This window comes from Mya arenaria, chromosome 15, assembly GCF_026914265.1.
Source record: "Mya arenaria isolate MELC-2E11 chromosome 15, ASM2691426v1".
Taxonomy (NCBI): domain Eukaryota; kingdom Metazoa; phylum Mollusca; class Bivalvia; order Myida; family Myidae; genus Mya; species Mya arenaria.
Window position 1 is genome coordinate 21,058,630 of NC_069136.1, and position 26,405 is coordinate 21,085,034.

Genomic DNA, 26,405 nt, shown 5'->3' on the forward strand with positions numbered 1-26,405 from the left:
TAAAGCAATGCGGACCATCAGTTGAACAATTTACGCACACAATTGACTGCGATCCCGAATTACCTTCCAGATACGCTGTGCGCTGGGTAGCTCGACCAGAATTTATTTATTGCGGAAAACACTGCTGATGCAGCCAGAGTTGCATTCTAAAGAAAGTGGACCATCAGTTCAACAGTTTACGCACACAATTGACCCCGAATTACGCCCCAGATACGCTGTGCGCTGGCTCGCCCGACATGAATTTTTTTATGCCGGGAAACACTGCTGATGCGTCCAGAGTTGCATTCTAAAGCAATGCGGACCATCAGTTCAACAGTTTACGCACACAATTTACCCCGATCCCGAATTACGCCCAAGATCGATGTGCGCTTGGTCGCCTGAACCGATTTTTTTTATGCCGGAAAACACTGCTGATGCAGCCAGAGTTGTATTCTTAAGCAATGCAGACCATCAGTTCAACAGTTTACGCACAAAACTGACCATGATCCCGAATGACACCCCAGTTACGCTGTGCGCTGGGTCTTCCAACCCGATTTTTTTTATGACGAAAAACACTGCTGATGCAGCCAGAGTTGCATTCTAAAGCAATGCGGACCATCAGTTCAACAGTTTACGCACAAAATTGACCCCGATCCCGAATTACGCCCCAGATACGCTGGGCGCTGGCTCGCCCCACCTGAATTTTTTGTATGCCGGAAAACACTGCTAATGCATCCAGAACTGCATTCTAAACCAATGCGGACCATCAGTTCAACAATTTACGCACAAAATTTACCCCGATCCCGAATTACTCCCCAGATACGCTGTGCGCTGGGTCCCCCGACCCGATTTTTCTTTATGCCGGAAAACACTGCTGATGCAGCCAGAGTTGCATTCTAAAGCAATGCGAACCATCAGTTCAACAGTTTACGCACAAAATTGACCCCGATCTCGAATTACACCCCAGAGACGCTGTGCGCTGGATCGCCCGAGTCGAAAAAAAATTATGCCGGAAAACACTGCTGATGCATCCAGAGTTGCATTCTAAAGCAATGCGGACCATCTACAGTTCAACAGTTTACGCCCCAGATACGCTGTGCGCTGGGTCGCCCGATTCGATTTTTTATGCCGGAAAACACTATTGATGCAGCCAGAGTTGTATTCTAAAGCAATGCGGACCATCAGTTCACCAGTTTACGCACATTATTGACCCCGATCCCGAATTACGCCCCAGATTGCTGTGCACTGGGTCGCCTGACCCGAATTTATTTTATGCTGGAAAACACTGCTGATGCAGCCAGAGTTGTATTTTAAAGCAATGCGGACCATCAGTTCAACAGTTTACGCACACAATTGACCCCGATCCCGAATTAGGCCCCACATACGCTGTGCGCGGGGTCGTTCGACACGATTTTTTTATGCCGGAAAACACTGCTGATGCAGCCAGAGTTGCATTTTTAAGCAATGCGGACCAACAGTTCAACAGTTTACGAAAACAATTGATCACGATCACGAATTACGCCCCAGATACGCTGTGCGCTGGGTCGCCCGACTCGAATTTCTTTATGCCGAAAAACACCGCTGATGCAGCCAGAGTTGCATTCATAAGCATAGCGGAACATCAGTTCACCAGTTTACGCAAATAATTGACCCCGATTCCGAATTACGCCCCAGATTGCTGTGCGCTGGGTCGCCTGACCCGAATTTGTTTTATGCTGGAAAACACGGCTGATGCAGCCAGAGTTGTATTCTAAAGCAATGCGGACCATCAGTTCAACAGTTTACGCACACAATTGACCCCGATCCCGAATTACGCCCAAGATCGCTGTGCGCTGGGTCGCCTGAACCGATTTTTTTATGCCGGAAAACACTGCTGATGCAGCCAGAGTTGTATTCTTAAGCAATGCAGACCATCAGTTCAACAGTTTACGCACAAAATTGACCATGATCCCGAATGACACCCCAGTTACGCTGTGCGCTGGGTCTTCCAACCCGAATTTTTTTTATGACGAAAAACACTGCTGATGCAGCCAGAGTTGCATTCTAAAGCAATGCGGACCATCAGTTCAACAGTTTACGCACAAAATTGACACCGATCCCGAATTACGCCCCAGATACGCTGTGCGCTGGCTCGCCCCACCTGAAATTTTTGTATGCCGGAAAACACTGCTAATGCATCCAGAACTGCATTCTAAAGCAATGCGGACCATCAGTTCAACCGTTTACGGACAAAATTGATCCCGATCCCAAATTACACCCCAGATACGCTGTGCGCTGGGTCAACCGACCCGGATTTTTTTTCATTGCGGAAAACACTGCTGATCCAAACAGTGTTGCATTCTAAACCAATGCGGACCATCAGTTCAACAATTTACGCACAAAATTTACCCCGATCCCGAATTACTCCCCAGATACGCTGTGCGCTGGGTCCCCCGACCCGATTTTTTTTATGCCGGAAAACACTGCTGATGCAGCCAGAGTTGCATTCATAAGCATAGCGGAACATCAGTTCAACAATTTACGCACACAATTGACCCCGATCCCGGATAACGTCCCAGATACGCTGTGCGCTTGGTCGCCCGATCCGAATTTTTTTATGCCGAAAAACATTGCTGATGCAGCCAGAGTTGCATTCTAAAGGAATGCGGACCATCAGTTCAACAGTTTACGCACACAATTGACCCCGATCCCGAATAACGCCCCAGATACGCTGTGCGCTGGGTCGCCCGACCCGAATTTATTTATTGCGGTAAACACTGCTGATGCAGCCAGAGTTGCATTCTAAAGCAATGCGGATCATCAGTTCAACAGTTTACGCACACAATTGACCCCGATCCCGAATTACGGCCCAGATACGCTGTGTCTTCCGACCCGATTTTTTTTTATTGCGGAAAACACTGCTGATGCAGCCAGAGTTGTATTCTAAAGCAATGCGGACCATCAGTTCAACAGTTTACGCACACAATTGACCCCGATCCCGAATAATGCCCCAGATACGCTGTGCGTTTGGTCGTCCGACCCGAATTTGTTTTATTGCGGAAAACATTGCTGATGCAGCCAGAGTTGCATTCTAAAGCAATGCGGACCATCGGTTCAACAGTTTACACACACAATTGACCCCGCTCCTGAATTACGCCCCAGATACGCTGTGCGCTGGGTCGCCCGACCCAAAATCAAAAGAATTATGCTGTAAAACACTGCTGATGCAGCCAGAGTTGCATTCTTAAGCAATGCGGACCATCAGTTCAACAGTTTACGCACACAATTGACCCCGATCCCGAATTGTCATTCTACAGCACTGGGGATAGTGCCCGGAGCACTTTACGCGCAGCATTGAGACCGAGCCCCGCATTGCACCCTGGTCTGCCGCCCCCACTTACCCCACCGGCCATTTTTTTTAATTCCAGATTTCACCGCCAATACACCCGCATTGGCATTCTACAGCACTGGGGATAGTTCCCGGAGCAGTTTACGCGCAGCATTGCGACCGAGCACCGTATTGCACCCTGATCTGCCGCCCCCGCTTACCTCACCCGCCAATTTCTTTTTATTCCGGATTTCACCGCCAATACACCCGCATTGGCATTCTACAGCACTTGAGATAGTGCCCGTAGCAGTTTACGAACAGCATTTCAATGGAGCACCGAATTTCACCCTGGTCTTTCCCCCCTCTTACCCCACCGGCCATTTTTTTATTCCGGATTTCACCGCCAATACACCCGCATTGGCATTCTACAGCACTGGGGATAGTGCCCGGAGCACTTTACGCGCAGCATTGCGACCGAGCACCGCATTACACCCTGGTCTGCCGCCCCGCTTACCCCACCCGCCAATTTCTTTTTATTCCGGATTTCACTGCCAATACACCCGCATTTGCATTCTACAGCACTTGAGATAGTGCCCGGAGCAGTTTACGCGCAGCATTTCGATGGAGCACCGCATTGCGCCCTGGTCTTTCCCCCGCTTACCCCACCCGCAATTATATTTTATTCCGGATTTCACCGCAAATACACCCGCATTGGCATTCTACAGCACTGGGGATAGTGCCCGGAGCAGTTTACGCGCAGCATTGCGACCGAGCACCGCATTGCACCCTGATCTGCCGCCCCCGCTTACCCCACCCGCCATTTTTTTATTCCGGATTTCACCGCCAATACACCCGCATTGGCATTCTACAGCACTGGGGATAGTGCCCGGAGCAGTTTACGCGCATCATTGCGACCGAGCACCGCATTGCACCCTGGTCTGCCGCCTCCGCTTACCCCACCCGCCATTTTTTTATTCCGGATTTCACCGCCAATACACCCGCATTGGCATTCTACAGCACTGGGGATAGTGCCCGGAGCAGTTTACGCGCATCATTGCGACCGAGCACCGCATTGCACCCTGGTCTGTCCCCACCCGTCAATTTTTTAAATTCCGGATTTCACAGCCAATATACCCGCATTGACATTCTACAGCACTGGGGATAGTGCCCGGAGCAGCAAACGTGCACTTTGCTGCATCCAGAAAAGACCGATTTGAATAATACCATAATCTGAATCACTGCCAGCACAACATTCGACTTTGAATGTCCAATGTCCAATGTCGTGCCAGCACAACGTTCGATTTTGAATGTCCAATGTCCAATGTCGTGCCAGCACAACTTTCATTTTTGAATGTCCAATGTCGTGCCAGCACAACATTCACTTTTGAATGTCCAATGTCCAATGTCGTGCCAGCACAACATTCGATTTTGAATATCCAATGTCGTGCCAGCACAACATTCGACTTTGAATGTCCAATGTCGTGCTAGCACAACATTCGATTTTGAATGTCCAATGTCGTGCCAGCACGACTTTCACTTTTGAATGTCCAATGTCCAATGTCGTGCCAGCACGACTTTCATTTTTGAATGTCCAATGTCCAATGTCGTGCCAGCACTACATTCGATTTTGAATGTCCAATGTCCAATGTCGTGCTTGCACGACTTTCACTTTTCAATGTCCAATGTCCAATGTCGTGCCAGCACAACATTCGATTTTGAATGTCCAATGTCCAATGTCGTGCCATCACGACTTTCACTTTTGAATGTCTAATGTCCAATGTCGTGCCAGCACAACATTCACTTTTGAATGTCCAATGTCGTATGTTTAGCTAACTTCACACAGCTCTTCATGTTTTGTTTTAAAAAATCGGACTTTTAATGGTATTTATCTTGACGACTATCACAATAAGCTAAAAAAAATGAAAAATCAATTTGACGCTGGTTGTTTAGAAAACTAAACTATAAAATTTATAAACGCGAATGCAAACGAGTCTCTGAAAGGAAGAAAACTTACTGTTCGAAACCGTGCTGTCGGGTGGTACAAAATGACATAGTGAACGGTATTATATATAAATAACATAACTTAACATAGCACACATTTTAGTTTTATTAAAGCATATACAGCCTATCATCATATACATAAATCAGTAATACACAAAAAATGAAGTAGAACTCAATCACAATTGATAGCATTAATTAGGTTTTTTATGGGTAACATCTCACAAACTACAATAGAGAAAGAAATACATTACAAAGAATATTTAACTGTACAATATTGGTATTATTGTCTCTTTGTTAAGAAGCTTATACAATATTAGTTTATGGAATTGGTGTATATTTCTGACATTGAGAAGTTGAATAAATTTGAACAAGCTAGGCCTATTCATATAATAAGAAGGAATATACGCTCTCCTTTTTGCACTATATACATTACATACAATCATAAAATGATATTCATCCTCTACCTTATTCAAATTGCAATGTTCACATTTTCTATCTTTTCTCGCTACACCTCAACGTTTCATTTATGTAAGGATAACATTTATAACTGTTTTGCTATATTTGATAAACGGTTCCGGTTACGGTCGGGTTGTTATTGTAAGGTTTTCGTAATTGAAATGGAGTATATTTTAAGGATTTAATATTGAATGAAATAATGAACTGTACGTTGGTGTATGTATAAGTATTGAATTCCTTCGGACTCCACACACTTTAACCAGCCCAACTGCATTCATAATCCGATAATGACATCAATCCCGCGGTTCATTCCTTAAATAGTTGTATTAAAGCTGCACTCTCACAGATAGGACGTTTTGACAACTTTTAGGAAAATCCATGAATAAAAGACTGCTGACAAAAAATCAGATCGCAGATTTTTATATATAAGTCTAAAAATTGATGTTTTTTAGCATTTTTCTTAAACCGTTAGTAACGGTTTAAACCATATAACATCAATTTTCGAACGGAAATATGACATCTACCATCTGATTTCTTGTCAGCAATCTGTATCATTGGTTTGCAGATATTTACGAAAAAAATTTCTCTTTCCAAGACAAAAAATAAAAAGTTGTAAAAATCGTAAATCTGTGAGAGTGCAGCTTTAAAGCCTTTAGGTTAAAGCAGCATCATACTACAACATTGGTGCAGGAACATGTGCTTATAAATAACATTAAATATTGGAACAAGCTCGTAATGGTTGTTTTACCTTGGCCCCGAATTAAGCATGTCCCTCGAATATTGTTTTGGATATGGCCGAAAATAAAGCCCAAAAGGAGAAAACAACAAGATAATGTTTTACGCAAATCGTTACAAATCTTGTTGAGAAATTAACAAGAACAAATTTGAACTCGGAGTTTTACAATTCCGTATATGTGCGTTTTCAGCTATTAAACACACAGTTACAATCTTGTTATCAGTAATTATTTTTTGCCATAAACGCATTATTTAGTAAGTAGTTAAAGGTTAAAGGTTTATCACTCAAAATTAATTTTTGTTTAACATGTGGAAGTATTGATTTTAAATACGTGTGTCACTTTGATTAATAATTAATGGGAAAACTGCGCGAAATGCCGTCATACCTTAACCGAAATTAAAATACGTCATTGTATTTGCTTTCTAGCATTGTAAATGTTTATGATACCAATTTTTACAATGATTCAGGTGAAGTCTGAGAAAGAAGTGAAATTATTTTTCGAAAAACTCACTGTTTTAAAATGTAATCCACCGTTATATTTTAATAAACAGACGGAAAGCATAGAATAAATAAATGTATTCACTTTTTTTTAAATAAAAGAAATGTTTGGTATTCATATAAAATGTTACTTTGATTTCTCAGAGCTGCTAATGAATATTAGGCTCCGCCTACTGTCTAATGTTATTCTTATTACTGCTGCAGGCTTTTGTATATAGCAGAGTTGGGATGAAGATCAAGAGATGTATATCGATATTTAAGTATAGAACATTGAATTGTGTTTATATACACTGACCATCCAATTTCACCACAACAGTATTAATTAATTGTAATATTTTAACATGCCAGTGGCGAAGCTACATATAGGCGTTGTAGGTCCGGGCCTACAATTTTTTTGGAAAATGATAAATTTGAATAAACCAAAAATGCAACAAAACCCAATAGCTACTCAAACACTTTGAACAACTCAAAAGTTTTTTTTTGTTTTATTTTAACGGGAACAAGTTTGGTGTTTATTTAAACTAGGAATAGGTGTATTGCTTGGTTTTATTGTAATCGTTGCAAGTATTATTATGTGTGTGTAATGTGCATATAAAAGTCCCCAAACTCATATAGAATCATTGGGCCTACAAGTTTTGAAGCCTCTAGATACGCCCCTGCATGCATGTTGTATATCTTAATAAAAGTTGATTGCCAATAAAGTGAAATATTGCATACATGATTAAGATTCCCAAGAGTAAAGTCATTTAGTTTAATAAGATTTCTGACATGTTAATCCATTCATATACATCCGAGGTTGTTTTCGATGGAAAATGGACGAGGAGTTCCGAATGTTAAACAATAAGCTCGTTTTGGTCACATGACTAAGGTTCTTAAAATAGAATGTCAATATATGAGTTTGGCAGAGGTGTTCCTAATGATTGTTTAATTCAGTATCTGCACTGGTCTGACTAATGACTCATGATAATCAAACACGATTGATTTAATCAACATCATTTAAAATCAGCTAAATGTGGTTGTAAATACCGCCTTATAAGTAACATCCGTCTTCGGGTATGTTTCTTGTCCATTTGTCCTTTCATTTTTGCTGCTTTCCTTCGTTAGTAAGACTTTATTGTTTTAAATTCAATCGATAGGAGTTTTTCTTTCTCAGCCATAACGTACAACACATCAGCGAGGATCCTCAGAATTCTTGTACGTGTATATATCAAAATATCATTGTATCTAGTAGTTGGATACTGAAATGATTTATGCTACTTAAATGTGTTTTATATATTATTTAAGGCAATTGCGTTCATATCCCCGATAATGACATCAACCCCGCAATTCATTACTTATATTTACACCAATAGTTCCTTATTTCATTCAAGAATTGTTAATAAAAAATGCAACATTTCATTTAAGAAAAACATTCATTAACCTTCTTACCCATTCTGTAAATAGAACAACCCGACTGTAGCCGGAAACATTTTTTCAAATGACGTCACAATAACGCGGGAAAAGATCAACCACTTGAAATCACCTATAAACGTAAAAATTAAACACTTATGACAACAATACATTTAAAATATAATAAATTAACACTTTCTAAAATAATTTTTATATTATTCGGGACCTGCTGACACAATACAAACAATAACAAGATCAATAGTTTTCATGTATAGTGTTATGCGATGAATTGCGATCCGAACATATCCGAAGATGTCAGCAATTGCCGAAAGGCAGTTCATTTAAGGAATGGAAGTTGAGGTGTAAATATTATCTCGTGACGTTAATTATGTGGCTTATTATTCAAATTTCAGTATCTTGTTGAGTGATATCGGCAATCCTTTTTTATCTTTTTTTTTTGTCACAAACTCCTCAGCGTCAAAAATTCAAAGCATCTGAACACTTCATTCAAGCGCATGTATTAAATTTTCATGTTAAAACACGAATAGCATGCTATTATTTAAAACTTGTAATAGTTAAAACATATCAATATTTCAATCTGTATACATTTTTTACAAATATTAACAACATTCATTTAACAAAAGCATGTACATATAAACTTAAAAATTATAAGTAAATTCCATGGCCGTGGGTGTAAAATAGGTTCATCCCAACACGAGCCTAGGATAGTTTGTGGAAACGAGGCTTACCGAGTTTCCACAGAACACCCTGCGCGAGGGTTGGGATAAGCATATATTACATGAGCGGCTATGGTAGATGGGTTTCTCCAACCTCAGATAAACAAAATATGGTAAAAAATGTACTTTAAATTATTTTTTACACTCGGGTACCTTTTTATCTTTGCCCGTGGACAGGAACAAGATTTCCAGCATACCCAAATATTTTGATGTACTTGTCTTGGGTGGGAGAAATATGATTAGGTGTGTTATGAGAAAGAACATAACAATACGTTAAAATTACACAACATATTAAGTTGTCAGCTTAAAGATTGACTGTAACCGTTCGTAAATTAAAACCACAATGGTAATACTAAGTTTTGACTTTCTAAATGATTCTAATGAACCAGCAATTGACTGTGACTTCTGTATCCCTGTTAGTTGTTTGTTTTTCTCCAGGTCATTTGCCAGAGTGCTTTCTGGAAGCACCGGATTGTCACACGTATCTGAAAACAACATATATGCCATTATAATACGTTCAAATCAACACAGCGCTTTAACGGATCAAACCAATATATCAATTTATAACTACATGTATAATCAAAATAAGATAATGGTAAAATTAAATATTCAAATTACACACAACCTTTACTTTGTACAATTTAATTGCATTAAATTTGGTATACTGGACTGTATGATTGGTCTTCAGAAATTAAATTGCAAAACAATTATGTTATGCGAACATTTTTTCAAAGCGCAAAACATACGATTTTTAAATTGACATCAAGTTTACGTTTTCTTTGAACAAAAACATTTGTCCGAACTACACTTTGGGTCAAGAAACATAACGGATACGAATGTTTTTGAACCTCCTTATATTTTTATATTTATGGGAGATTGTCTAAAGAACGTATTAAATTGGTCAAAAAGTCAGTTACTGAAAGCAATTACACTAGACATTTGACAATTAATTTATTATTTATTGTTACTATTGGCTCTCAGTACAAATCTTCAGAGATATGATACATTATATTATTCTTTTGTACAAAAACTTGAAATCTGAAAAGTTTTGTTACAAGAACAAATTTCTTACAATTGCCCACTCATTTTTAAATTTATCTGAAATATTTGTATTCTCATAAATGTTCCATGCTAACTGAAGGCTATTTCTGAAACCAATTACTGTTGGAACACACTTTTTTCTTTTACACAGAAAAATAAATTTCTTATATTCTAATAAAAGTATATCAAATTTGAAGTTATTATTTCCCGATTCTAACAATACAAACATACTGTTAATGACAATACTTAAGTCATTAATATTCAACTTCTGTATCATATCCTGCAATACTTGCTGTATTTTATTGCAATCCCAAAAGAGATGTAAAAGAGTTTCTTCATGGCATTTATAAAAGGAGCAAATATCATTTTCAACCAGTTTATTTTATATAATAATGAATTTATTGGTCATATTCTATGAAGAACTCACCATTGGATATAAGAATCCTTTGTACACTTAAATACACAAATATAGACATTTTTCCAATTGATATAGACATTTTCATATTGTAATAACCATTTGTGTTGACTTGTTGTAATTTCATTATTATTCTCAAAGATTTTATATAGAAATCGGTTTACATTTTCTTTTGTCAAGATTGGATTTATGAAAGTGTTCATGAATACATGGGTTACTACATTCTAAAAAGTAAAAGTCATTTAGCACAAGTTTAGAATGCCTCATATAGGCCTTTATTGCAGAAATTAATACATTATAGTGTAGGAAGTTGACCTTCTTTTCAATTATTGCTTCGATTTCCATCAGGCTATATATATTTCCATTGGCATTAAAAACATCTTTCACACAACATAATCCCTTCTTGTATAGGGTATGAATAAATACATAATTTCCGTTAACAAACTTGTGGTTATAAAATAATGGCATATGCATACATTGATTAACATTGTCTATACAAAACTTATCAATGTATAATATATATGCATTAATTACATCTTTCCAGAATGTGTTTGACATCTTTTGACAAATAATTTCAACTTTTTATTTACATCAAGTAAAACAAACATTAATTTGAAACATTTACTTTTTCCATTCAATATGCAATTTCTAATTCATTTTAATTTAAAGCTATTCATATAACTTGTAACATCATAATAATAATACCACCTTCTAGAAAATCTTTTTTGAAAATGGTTCTCTTAATTTTTGCTTTTCAATTCCACACAAACTCAAGGAATAAATAACATAGCTCTTTAAGAAGATCATTTGTTGGATTTGGTAAACTAATGAAAAGGTGTGTAAATAATGGTAGTAAAATTGACTTAATTACCGTAAGCCTGTCAATTGGTGTGAGTTTCCTTTTATTCCAATACATAATGCTGATTTTAACTTTAAACAACTTTTCATCAAAATTTATCTTACCCATTTGATTTAAATCATCATCCAAAAGTAACCCAGGTAATTTAAATCTAGTATCACCCCATGATAGTTTAAATTTTGTTTTTATGGATCGTGATGAATATTTTAGTGGTCCTATCCAAACTAATTTGGTCTTATCATAATTAACTTTAAGCCCTCATAATTGTGAAAAATGATACAACAAATCTACCACCGTTCTCACTGTTTCCTCAGTACCATCTAACAGAAGACATGTATCATCAGCAAATCGTGAGGTCTTATATTCATCACCACCAATAACAATACCTTTTACAGTTTGATTGTTTCTTATCATAATTGCCCGAATTTCTGAACAAATGTGGAGAAATAGGGTCCCCTTGTCTACATCCTCTTCCTATCATAAAAAAAACTCAGACAGGTGTTCATTTAATTGGATCGCAACTTAAGTATTATACATAATAATTATAGATATTTCTAGAAAATGAATTAGATAAAAAACATGATTAATCGCTTTAAAATAAACTTTCCAATATTTTTCCAAAACATTTTATAAAAATTTAATGTAAAACCATCACAACCAGGACTTTTATAATTTTTCATTTGTTTAGCAGTATCTGAAACCTCTTCATACGTTAAAAGTCCCTCTAAAGAGTGTGACTACTGATTGTTAAGTTCATTATAGTTGCAATTATTAAGTTCAGTTTCAAAAGTCATATGATAAATTTTCCTTATAGAGATTATTATAAAAAATATAAGCTTCTTTCAAAATTACCTCTTGTTCCAAAATATAAGAACCACCTTCTTTTTCAATAAATAATATATGCTTATCAGCAATAGTTATTTTTTCTAAATTGCAAAAATAAGTAGTAGCCTTTTCTCCATTTCCTATCCGATTTGCCCTAGACCTTATTACAAATTCTTTAAGTTTATTGATTCTTTATTCACTTAGCCCTGTCTCTGAAATAAGTAGTTGAACTTTATTAGTATCTGAAATATTTTTTTGTAGTTCTAAAATATCATGTAAAAAACTTTTCCTTTGGTCTGTTTCTCTCCTTTGCTTTATAACTAGCATATGATATAGTTTTTCCTCTAATTTCCATTAACATAGTTTCTAGAAATAATTCATCATTTATTACAAATTGTATTTCTGATCTGTCCATTTTTAACACAGCATTACAATCGTATACTGGAATACAATATTGTAAAATTATCTCATCAATTTTCCTTTTTACACTGTTAAAATAATCCATTTGAGATAAAAGTGAGTTATTAAATTTCCAAAGTCCCTTGCCATGCTTAGCTTTTGAAAAACAAAATTCTAAAATAATTGAATGATCAGATTTGTAGCAAATATCTGTATCATACTTTCTAACATAATTCACCATATTATTTGAAATCCAGTCTACCCTGCTGACATTTGTTCAATCTCCTCCATGTATAATTTCTAGTACCACCATGTAATTCTCTCTATGGATCTAACAAGCCTCTATCTGACATGATGTTTAACAATCTCTTTCTAGCTTTAACATTGTTATTTATAGAATTATAATTCTTGTAGTCTAACTCTGGATTGAACACTAAATTTAAATGATATACTTATCTACATTATTAAATGTATCTATTTTATCAAAAATCATATTAAAGAAATTAGGACAGTCATTTTTGGTGCATATATATTAGCTAACAAGAAACCCATACCATTGTACAATAATTTAATCAAGACAAAATTTCCACTTTTATCTTTTACTACATTACAATTTTTAACATTCAAATTTTTCCTAATGAAAATAGCGACTCCTCTAGCATTAGATTTACCATTACCAAAAACACATTTTCCCTTCCATTCTGATTATTATTGTTGTCTCCTGCTCAATTGTAAAAAGTGTTTCTTGAATACAAGCTATATCAACTTTTTTCTTTGAGTAAATTTAGTATATTAAAGCGTTTTTTAGTATTGTTAAGCCAGCGACAATTATAAGAATACACTATTAAATTAGACATCTGTATATCTTGTGTCTACATACCCGTTCAGACTATAATAAGTGTAACTACATTTTATTACAATGAACTCAACAAACATGTTTCTGTAAAAAACATTCATACATTGCATGTTAAAATATACAACAAAAAGGAACGTAAGCAAAAAGGCTAATTTAAAAACCTAGGTTTTCACTTATTACATAGAACTTTTTGTATACTATTTTCATAAACATAACTTAATAACTTAAATGACTTCAAAAAAGTACAAACTTAGGTCATAAGGTATCACAAAAACTTATCAACACCTGTTAATAGCAGTAAATAACATTTCTTCATACAATATATTCAATGAAGGATCAAGTATTTAATAATATGGCAATCAGTGACCGATCACATGGCATCATACAATCAGTGACCGATCACATGGCACCATTCACATGTTGGGGTTGGGTTGTAGTTACAAACATACATTAATTTCATCAACGGCAAAAAGTATATCTATCTAACAAAACATTTTTTTACTTACCATATATTGCTTTTAATGTAACATCATAGAAGTAGATTTTTACACCAGGGTCTGATTAGAGAGAACCAAAAAGCAACATTAAAGTACTTATGTATGCATAACAGATATCTTAAATACTTTAAAACTGAAAGCTTCCCTCGTAATCCTAGAATGGAAAGCATATCTTTAAACATTCAATAATATTGGTGTAAATGTTTTCCATGTCTTTGAAGTCATTCAAACTTAAAAGTGTACAATTTCATATCAATATTAAGTATAAGAGATTTACACGAGTCATTTATCTATGAAAGTATATACCTTTAAATACAACAAGAAAAAGGCATCATACCGAAACATGATCTACAGACAGACTTGAAGCCGTGTAGGATTCAACGCGTTTTGGCAGCCGAAGTTACGGATTTATATTCGTGTAAAACCGCCATAAACTCTAGTTTTGTTGACCGCTCGAACACGGTGACCGCAACATTTATGATTTAAGGCATTTTGATGTATGTGACCGTGTTATTTTTTGAGGTTCATTCTCTTATTAAGTGTCTGTAAAATTTTAAAGTGGGCTTCTAAACAGGGTCTTTGTGAACAGATTCGTAAATAGTTTGTGCACAAACCTTCTCTCGGTGGATCATCCGGGGATTGTGATTTCTCCTTCAGTTTACGCCGTCGTAAAATGATAACGACGATTACTGCAATAACGATGATAACCGGCACTGTTGTTCCAATCACAGCACCAATAATTACCCCCACGTTGGTTTTCTTCTCCACAGTATGGGGTGGACTGTATGTATGATTTGTTCGTCCGTTAAAGGACATCTTAAATCCTGTTAAAGGGAAAAAGGCATTGTATAAAACTATTGCACTTTCGAAACATGAATTTCTTCTAATGTTAGTTAAGGTCAGTTTCTATAACTTTCGTACAAGAATTACTACTTAATTGTACTTAACCTTATAGGCATGCTCACCATATGCTATAACTATTGACACAATATTAGACATAGCTCCCTCATTTCCAACCTCATCTACTGCTCTGATGACCAAAAAAGCTGTCTCGATAAATTCTTCTTCAGCTGTTACAGAAATATCGACAGTCTCATCTTCGCCTGAATCTCTAGGTTCAAGGTTATGTTGACCAATATCCAGATCTTGTGCATTTTCGAAATTATTTAACAAAGTGTCGAAGTCGGTTGCGTATCGGAGTTGATACTTTGTTGCTAAAATGGAAATAAATTTAACAGTTTATCGAACTCAATTGAAATTTGAATACATTTTTTAAATTTCTCTAAATATTCAAAAACAATATGTTAAGTATGAAATAAACACTAGGCCGTTTTCATCATCATAAGGAGATACATTTACCTTGACCAGTGTAACTGTCGTCACCCGTTGCTGTCCAGCGTATTGTAAAATGTCGGGTGTTTCCATTCGTTTCCACATCTTCGATTCTGAGATCAGTAATTCGACCAGGGGGTGAAGTATCCCTTATCGTTGTTGGAGATAATTCGGCATCCTCAACAAGAGAAAACCTTTCAAAACTTTCCTCGATAACAATTTCTTCAAAAGCCTCTGTATTAGATGTGTACTGGTTAAAATATCGTGAAATTCCCTTTAAATTACCGATTGGATATAAACATGAACACAATACAATAACAGATAGCGTTGTAATAAAAGAAATCCATAACAGAGTGAGATTAATACACGCATAAAGAAAACAATTATCTGTAATATAATACAAATTGTAATAGAAGTCCAAGCATACATTCAAACATATGACAATTTTATAAATGAAACACATAAGTGCTACCATGACGATGGTTCGTTTTACCGGCTACATAAATGTAGCGAGTTTTTTAGTTACCTGGGTTAAGAGTTGCCGCGCCGACCATGCCAGTTACAATAATAATTGAATTTGCCTTTACAATGACTCGGGTTTCACTTCGGCCTGCTTTGGAACATCTAAATTTTCCTGTGTAAGTTCCATCACCAGCTGTAATGTCTTTACCTAATTAAGTAAGTAGCTATATGAATGTATCGCTCAAAGGAATTGTTGAACCTTATGAATTATTGCTTACAATAAAATACAACGTAGGTATGTGCTTTTGAAGATTGGCATAAGTCTCGTAGTATGACTGCCAGATGTAGTTTGTGCTTCGCCATTTAAAAATTGTTAAAAATATGTTGGCCCAATTAAGTAGTCTTGGCATCATTTCGTTTATTTTAGACAAGGAAAATGGATAAAAGTGGTTACCTTTCCCGTTGTCCCATAAAATTACAAAACAGTTTCCAGACTTGGCGCTGACGTTGGCATTTAAAACAGGAGCGTTTCCCTTCAACACGTCAGTATAAACAACGTCGTCGTGGAAACGGGTCGTTACGGTAACTTGTTGGCTATCCTTTGATTTAGATTTCACATCGTACTCCCAGTTTATAGTTGTATTCGGCTTTGTTTTAACAACAACAGAGTATGTACCGTTCTGAAAAAAATACAGACGCATACATTGGGACACCTAATAATGGTTACTCGAGATGCTTAACAAATGTAGACTAGACTTTGGCCCTGTCATACAGACATTTGGTCTTAACCTAAATTATTTTCCCAAAATATACATGGACATAACTTCAACCCCCCCCCCCCCGAAAAACAAGAGCCTTTAACATACGCCCCTATGTTGTAGACGCAAAAATGCAGATATATTATATTCAAACTCTAAAACCAATTGACACGCATCACATGTGTTATTGAAGATACGAAGATAGTCAAAGATTGAAAGAACAACACAACAACATTACTTTGTTGCAAAACTAGGTCAATAAATGTAGTATCGTAACGCTCAACTTACTGTTAACTTTCCAGCTAACCGTGCCATGAGCGGTGTCTCACTTATATCTGAACTTGTCTCGTGGAAGCCCCCCGCACCTTTTATTTCAAAGTAATATTTTAGGTTTGGGTGGCTGGGAAATATTGCAACAGTTGTGTTTAATCCCATTCCATGATCTATTGTGAAATTGAATTTCAACACGCTGTTGTCCTTAATCGTTCCTGATCTCATCTGCAAGATTAAGCTTTATAATTCTAAAAAAAACACACAAAATAATACAAACACAATTCCGTATCATCTTTGATAAATGCACCAGACAATGTTATATGTTATTTCCGTAATGTATATGTTTTAACCTTAAACTAAACATCAGTAAGACGTGCTACATTTTTTATGTGTGAAAACAGTAATAAGCTACTGTTTTTCAGATTGGTTGTAAAACGCCAAATGTACGGGTACGTGTACGAGTGGATACCTTTTTGAATATTTCAACCACGACTTCGTTCAATGCATATTTTAAATTGATTATACAGGCAGGAGAAAGTGTATGTATCCGATTCACATATATCGTAGATATGCAAGATTATATCATTCACATTATTATACTGGCAAGGTGGTCTTTCGCAACTGTTTACCATTCATTTTTATTTATGTTAAAAACCATGAATATTTAATCATACCTCCTCCGATTTACATCCGCCCCCAGTTATACTCTTTGCCAATGCTTTGGATAAGACAGAAACAAACGTAATATTTCCCCCAATCTCCAGAAAAAGACTTTTCCCGCCGGTAGTTTTCGCAACGTCGGCGAGTCGTACAGAAGACTGGTTTGAGATAGCTACTGTGTGAATCAGTATACCAAGATCTTTCGCTCTGTTTGCTTGCTCTGTTATTGTTAAGTTGCTATCCGTCTCTTCGCCATCAGACATAAGAATAATCTCAGAATGTTTTGTTGATGGGAAGGTACGTTTGATTTCCTGAAGTATAAAAGTATAAACTTAATTTTCCATCACTCTTTAACTATTAGTAGAACTCTACGTACTGTGTATGTGATTGATCGCGTACAAAGTATTTTCTGATGAATTCATATATTGTAATTATACAAATGCGCTGATGAAGGCTATAACGGTTAAATGCGACATCTATGTACCCAAATTCTGCAGATATGCAGGGCAAAGCAGCGAGGATGTTTATCCAGATTAAACACAATGTAGACCATTCCATGACTTGTAAACAAACTTATAAACCTGTAGGAGAACCTCACTTTCCTTATAAAGATAATAATGAATTTCAACATTTTTAAAAAGACAACTGAACAATGAAAGGAGTAGCTCCTACATCTATAGCAAGTTTGAGTCCACATCCGATACATGTACCGCCGTAGGGATTCGTTGGGAGAGCGTTAACTAGTGCATCCCTCGTGGCTTTACTGTCGACCTTAGTAATTGCTGTAAAATAGGCCAGTAAATGAATAACATTACATTTGATTTTAAATATTGAGGGGTTTTATGTCTATTATGTGTTTGTTAAGCAATCAAAGTAGTTATTTGGCAATGTAAATCGTAGCTAGTCATTTATTCATGTGGTTTCATAATTTTGCTAGGGTGATCGTGGCATTGGGAAAATTTTAAAAAACCATGGTGCATTCTGGGCGTTCTTATGTGCTTTATTTAGTACTGGATAATGGACAGTTTTAGGATCGTGTAGTCAAGTACACATGCTGCAACCTTGGCTGATTTTAAAAAAAATAATGTGAATTCAGCCTTGTACTCGCGTATAGGCAGCTACGCGCCTGCAAAATATGATTATAATGTATTCCGCACAATTAGATTGTTATTCGTGCAGACCGTAATTGTTCGAAGTACTTTCTATGAAGTAGAACATCAAGTGTACTAAAACTCAATGCATTCAATTCAGTACAAAAGACATTCATATTATGGAGGTTTTATAATATTGTGCAATTTAAATCTATCGAGCGGAATATCTACATACACAATGTTTTCAGGTTGATTCTGATATGATTAAATCAGACTAATTCAATATCATCAGATTGCAAGAAATCGTACAACATGTTCAAAAATCAAAACAACGAAACAAAGAAGACGCACTTCACCTTTCTGAACAGATGCGAAGTAACTAAACCAAACGATTCCGAGGTAGCTATCGGCACAAATCTCCTCTTCATTCTCGATTATGTATTTGCAAGTGTCATGCAAGCGTACTATCCTCTTTGGTGTGTCCTGTATGAATATATATATACCCGTCTTAGCTGAGGCCACTGGAAAAAGCGCGAATCTCAAATCGACTGTCATTTAGCGTTTTATTCTGATTAGTTTGTTAGAAACTTTAGTGCTACTAAGAAGGCGACATACACATTTTAAACTGTTTTATCTCATAGGGTGAGGAAGAGGGGACACCCTGAGGATAATGATAAAATATCTTATGTTATCTTAAACCTGCTTCTGGTGTAGAGAGATTTGCCAAAATCACTGGTATGGGAAATGTTTGGTGTATATAAAGCTTAACCAGTAAAACCAGCTATATATGTTGCTGTGACTGCGGTCTGACCTGGTCTGTCGAAAATTCAAAACCCAATGTTATCATCTACCCCTCTTTCTAACGTCCCCTTTGTACCCATATACTCGTGCAAAACATTTAATGAATTATGTTAAACAAAAGGATCTAATATAGACCTCATACCCAATCCATACTGCCAGATTTATCAAGGACAAACACAATTTTGCTCTTTGCCTCCTGTAAAATGTTGAATACTGGTGTGGTGTCGGTGTTTGCGGGGAGAGGTCGACTGTGATCTACAATTGAAACACAACACAGTATAATTATTGCCCTTGTATTTCTTAGGACGACAATGGTCATATCGTTGATGTACTCTGATAAGACAACCTCTACATCAATTGCCCAATTGTAATTGACGTTTTAATTATCGATCATTGATTTCCTCAATGTTCAAAGCCCAAACAAACTTTTTTTCTTCTACCTACAATATCGAAAAACAAACAAAATTGACAAGAAATCCAAAGCGCGGTAGTATGATTCATGGATTATGTGGACTAGGACATTTAAGTTCGTAAAAATGAACTCACCCGAACCCCAACCCTCCCCCACTCCGAAATTCAAACAGTACATGGCATTTACCTCCCATAAAATCAGAATGTTCCCTCATGACAGCCCAAACGCTCTTGTAATTACAATACAGGTTCTGTTTGTTCGTTGCAAATTTGTTGTGTCTTTGCGCTGCAGGTGTGCCGATAGTGTCGTCACAAAACAGTTCAAGCTGTAAAGGAAGTAAATCCCCTTAAACCAAAACCCAAATACTAATCATATTGCAGCACTCACTGTACACGTTATCCGACGAAAACAAGAACGAATGTTATTTTTGGAGGTCATGTTTCAAAATGATATTTTCATGCAAATATTCGCTTCTGAATAGTTCTAAAGCATACTTGGTCCACATATTGGTTGTCCATGATGGACGCCCCTGCTCCCGGTTGTGTCAGATCAGGACAGAATCGACATTTGGGATGGATACGATGTGTTATGTCATCTGTATCACACCATGGGCTAGGTTTACAGTCTGTACCGAACCCCACACGGCCTTTGACGTTCCCATTGCAGCTGAAATGACAATTTTTTAGTGTCAAAGTGCACCATGATATGAGGTTTATAAAGCTCTAAGCAGAGATTTGCTATCTACCTTGTCAAAATGAGGGGGGGGGGGGAATATTTTTATGTAGGAATTTTTGTCCTACATTTCGTCATTGAGTCATATATCAAAGGACACGATACGAGGTAAGATATATAAATATTGAAGTTTAATTAGATGAACTAAAATTACAGTACTGTGTTTCATATAAAATATGTTAACAATGCATTTAATAAATTGAAAATCATATCCTGATATGAAAGTTTGGATAGTCAAAACATTAAATTGTGAAGTTAATTTTTGAGTCATAATGTAATTGAAATCATTACCTGATATTATTTGATAATCACAGTTATTCTGAAGTTTAATCATAAGTTATTCCACAATGACTTCCTTGTCAGTTTCAGTTTTTAGATCGATAAAACATTTCGGTTACCTTGTGGGTTTCCATTTCCCTTGAGCTTGGTAGAAATAACCTTTGGCTTCCTCATCGGTACCGTATTCCGAAAACACACCCCACCGTAGCTGTGCCCATTCGTGAACGAGAACGTTCTCTAGAAAAAGTATTTTGAACATGATTTAGCTAAAGATTATATTGGATCTTTCGCTCATTAAAAAGGTTGCACGAACAAGGCTTAAATTTTTTTTCCCCGTGTTAAAAATACAGCCAACCAGTCAATAGACATGTATTTATCTTCACTCCATAAAAAAATACATACATTTTTAAAAGATTTTATGGGAACTCGTATTTCCACTGGTAAATTTAAAAAGAAATACATGACTATCGCTGTTGTGATCTGATTGACAGATTTTTCCAAAACTTTAAACCCTGTTTTGGCAGACAATTTAGTATATTGCATCTTAATGTGTTTATGCGCAGATGAGCTAAAATGATTAAATTGTTGATGGAAGAGTTTAACAGGACATTTGTAACGTATAATTGCCGCCATGGCGGATTGATTGCCGCCATGAAATATACTCTGTCCTTCCTGCGTGTTTTTCGATCGCTTGTTTGTTTTCGTCATCTTTACACGCGAAGGTACATACTCCTGTTGTCGATCTTGGCGCGGAAAATAAATTCAATGTCAAGGTATATTAACGTCCTGGTAGACACAGGAAAATGTATTCCGCTAACATGATTTTGAACAAAGGAGTCTTATCGATTAAAAGTCACTTGGAACATTTCAGCTCCATTTCCACACCCAATCCCCGTCAATGTGCCTTACCGTGTTTTCCAAAATCAGTCCTGGATGTGTTCTTGACGAATGACAAGGGGAGATAAGTGTACGTTCCTCCTTGCCCACATAGATCATTGCCAAATGTCCTCGGGGTAATTAGTTTTCCGTCTTCTATCTGCAAGGAAAATATTTTGAAACTGATACAGATGTTAAGAAAAGCAAGATTCCTTCAAGTATGGTAATCATAGTTACATCTAAGTCTGGTTATCTTATTTCAATGTGTAATTGATAATATTGTAGTTTTGCCGAATGTCATCGACAGCAACAGCAGCACAATCATCATCATTATCATCATAATAATAATCATCATCATCATCATCATCATCATCATCATCATCATCATCATCATCATCAACATCATTATAATCATCATCATTATCATCATCATCATCAGCAGCAGCAGCAGCAGCAACATCATTATCAGCAGAAGCATAAGAATCAGCATCATCATCATCTTCATCATCATCATCATCATCATCATCATCATCATCATCATCATCATCATCATCATCATTTATTGCATGCAATTATACGTTTATATGAATTTTTTCACTGACCCTTAGTGTTATTGTTGAAACTGTCTTATCTTTATGAAGAAGTGTTGATAACCTGCACATGTGATGCGTTCCTCTATTGCATGACAAGGATTTGATTTGACAAAAACAACAACATTGATATAGATAGTGCTTGTAGGTTTTGTTGTTACCTTGAAGTATTCACGCTCGGATTGTTGAATTGGCTGGGCGTCTCCCTGTGGGGACCAGGATCTTGGAACGACGATGTCGATCTCACCAAAATACACACGCTCTCCCGTAGCTCTGAACAGCAGTCGCGATGCATCAGTGAAGAGTTCCTAAAAACAGTTGGTAGAGTACAAAACTCTACAACAGTTTTGTTCATTTACTTAAAGTGACACTCTTATTCAAAATCAGTACATCAGTACATACACATGTATAACAAACATAAATTTTGAACTGCTTACTAAATAATTTACTGAGATCTACTATCGTTTCATAAGGAAAAAATACAGTGTTTTCTGCATCTTTCTTTCAAATTAAACTCGGTATCCTGAATAAAAACTATTGTTTTCGACATTTATTCATCATTTTTGGTATATTAAAATATATAATAATCGTGATAAATCTTATTTGGGAGTAAGGGTACATCTTTAAATATTCGGTTTTGAAAAGATTGCTACGAACCTATTTCGTCTATATATTTTAATAAATATAGGTAAACGTAACCGTGAAACGATATGTACAATAAGGAAGAAGTTTTTCGGTTTGCTATACAGTAGAGTTTTGTTAACAAGCAAAAGCCATACGTATATGGTTTATAACGTGTAATTTAATAATGTTTAAAGTGGTCATAACATGGCTCTTTGTGCATGTATATTTACAGAGTTCAACTTAATAAAAACATCAGCATTTTGCAGAAACTTTATTCTTGGTCCCTTTAAAACATATATATTTCAATTAGGTACTCATTGCCAGAAAATTGTTTTTAAACATGTTCAAATACTGTACGGATTTGCTGATTTTCTGTTCAAGGTATTTTACGGAAACTTTTTGTGCAACTATCTATAAAGGACAATATAGATTTAAATTCATGTTTCAGCCTATGTCAGGGCGTTCATTATGTGCCGGGAGTGTGGTAAACGTAGGATTGTGTAAAGCCCAGCAAAATTGACATCATCTGAGGCTCAGTCTGTCACCAGAGTCGAGGAGGAGTTTCTTTACATATGCGGGCATCCGCTCTTCCACCCACGGACTTACAGGTACCAAATCATTGTCAAGGAAGGCTTGTCATGCAGTACTTTAATAGAGGCATCTTATTATTCAGGTTGGACATTCAACTTTTCTAGAAAAAAATGAAAGCTCATATTACCATAAAGAGATGTTTTGAAGTCTTAATAGAGAAAATAAAATCTGATGTGTTAATAGGTGCAACAATTAATCTTAGTCATAGCAGGACATTGTTAAGATTGTTCTATAGAATGTCTTTATTGCTTTATTTCTGATAGTGAAATTTTGTTTTTATGTTTGGAAGCTTTTTTTTGTTCTTGAAAAGACATTATCTAGTCATGTTTTGAATGACTTTAAAATGTGTTCTAGTTTATTATACACATTATTTAGTCCTGGTTCAAATGCCTTAATGTGTTCTAGTTTTAATGTCATAGTTTAGAAAGCTGCCATATTTTGTAGTTCTAATAGAGACATTATTTACTTGTGTAATATGATAATCATCTACGTATGAGTAATAAATTCGTTTGGTTCTTGTAGTAGTATTTTTGCTTGAAGCAGTGTTAATTAATTTGTGACACAAGCACAAGTGTAAAGAACTATAATAATTATTTTTTGTGTGGTGAGTTTGAACTAGAATGTTATATTTGGAAACAATAATAATAGAAATGTTTACTAGTAAACATTTAAAACATATATCTTTCACGCGCATTGTGACATTAATTAGCGTTATAGAATATTACAAGGAGACATCTAAAACAACACATGCTATGAATCCAATATACTTATCCAACAAGTATTTTTCATTAATGAAAATATTAAAAAGTAGACACATTTATTTTACATATTTAAGTATTAAAAAGAGCATAAAATAACTTATAATCACCTTATTTCAAGTTTAGAATAGTGTCATTCAGTTCGAAAGAATTATCAAGGTGAAAAAAGACAATATACAACATTTGTAAAAAAAAAAAATGTTCAATCCTTACTTTCATTTTCATTTGTTTTGTCGACTGGGGAAAACTTTGACTTATATTTTTATTTTTTATTTCTTCCCCCGTTTTGATAAAAAATCTCGTAAACCACATAATACAAAAAATGCTGGCCTTACAGAACACTTAAACCATAAAACGATTGTGTACAATAAAGTATAAGTTTCTGCATTTAAATGATTTTGCAACGACTTAATCATATTATATATGCACAAAACGGTCCGTTTAAAACTGATGTAACCAGATATCACAACACCCGGTTTAAGTTTGCAAATCCGCTTGATTTTATATTCCTGTAAATGGGCAAAATTTCATCAAATTTCGCATAATGTTAGCTTATGTGTTTTATATAACATATTTTCAAAGGTATGTGGAAACCTTATTTATTTAAAAACAGTATCTCCCGTAGCCACCAATCGACTTGGATGCAACAATTTGTATTTTGAATATCCAATTGGATAACTTTCTGTTCGGTTAAAGATTGAAAACAATTCTCAATTTTATCAAACTAATCATTTCATAAATTCATATGTTCTGTTGTTCATTTAATACTAATGCTTGATCATGTAATACAGAAAGAGAAAAAGTTGAAAAAGTAATACGTTGGGAAAGAAGAGATTTCCACAAGAACATATTTTTGAAGCCTGCAGCAGTTCACACACTCATTCCCTTTTTTGGCTTAAGATGACTGTTAGATGTTGCATTTTAAGATTATGTATAGTTGGCATAGTCTGTATTTAAACGAAAATAGGTCAGATTTTGTTTGAGTACTACTTTTTACATATAAATGTTTAAGACACTGGAACGATAGCATGTTCCCTAAAATCATGAAATTTTATAGTTTTTAACTCTTGAAGTTAACTTCACTTTCATACCGTTCACATGATGATTGCAGGTGCAATACATTTACCAAGATTAAGACACAATTATGGACTTTATTCAGTAAACTTAAACCTGAAAAAACTCACAAATGGCAACGCATTTTTTCCTCAACTTTGTGTTTAGTTTTAATACTGGCCCAAGCTCATTTCATACAAATATTAAACAAAATAACAAAAATATTACACTACGATAATTTCAATTTACGACTAAAATCGACAAAAATATATTCATTGAAACGCCCTAGGTGGCTAAAGACTTCGCAGTAACTGCTATACTAATACAATTGAAGAAATACAAACTATGCAATAAAACATTACTACCCAGAATTAATGCAATAGTTTTATTTATAAAACAAACTAAGAAATAATAAAAAAGAGTACGTCCCCTACCTTCTAAGACCTTAATTTTGATAAGCTAGCAGAAACGTGACCATTAAACCAAGATTACCTTTATTCTTCCGATTAAGCTTTGATCTTCGACCACACTATTTTGAATGGCCACGTATATCCCTTCATACTTATTGTCTTTTAATGTAACGCCAAAACAAACCCCTAAGAAAGGAACAAGAACGCGCAGCACGCGCATGATCAAGCGATGTTTAGTCCCAAATGAAAGTAAAACACAATCACATTTATCTGCAGCGCTAAGATATGGGACACGAAAACTCTTGACATAATACACTGTTCGCGTCTTAAATAGAGTGCAAAATTAGTGTTAAATTTCAATGAATAATAATATGTTACGTTCTGCGTGTATTAAACTATTTTAAACCGACACCTGACTGGTATCACCACAAAACCCTATGTAACTTTATACTGCATGTAAAACATGCAAATCAGAACTGAAACACTAAATTCAATGCGACTTTAATTTTAAACAGACACCTGACTGGTATCACCACAAAACCCTATGTAACTTTATACTGCATGTAAAACATGCAAATCAGAACTAAAACACTAAATTCAATGCGACTTTAAAGCTTCACTCTCACAGATTGAACGTTTTGACAACTGTTTTATTTTTTATCTTGGAACGAGTCAATTTTTGTACGTACTGAATAACAGTGCAACGAC

General features: G+C 35.7%; 1 protein-coding gene across 1 annotated transcript; it reads right to left on the reverse strand.

Annotated features, from left to right (window-relative positions):
* Positions 1-13,763: 13,763 nt before the first annotated feature.
* LOC128219183 (calcium-activated chloride channel regulator 1-like) lies at positions 13,764-26,054 on the reverse strand. Its single transcript, XM_052926996.1, has 18 exons — positions 25,780-26,054; positions 22,423-22,569; positions 21,705-21,831; positions 20,915-21,032; positions 20,279-20,450; positions 19,971-20,109; positions 19,515-19,627; positions 18,928-19,054; positions 18,153-18,262; positions 17,495-17,791; positions 16,836-17,045; positions 16,244-16,469; positions 15,854-15,997; positions 15,355-15,561; positions 14,961-15,209; positions 14,610-14,819; positions 14,005-14,055; positions 13,764-13,783 (listed from the first exon to the last, which is right to left on the reverse strand). Exons 1-18 carry the CDS (start codon positions 25,915-25,917, stop codon positions 13,764-13,766), a joined length of 2,805 nt encoding a protein of 934 aa, XP_052782956.1. The 5' UTR covers positions 25,918-26,054.
* Positions 26,055-26,405: the final 351 nt, after the last annotated feature.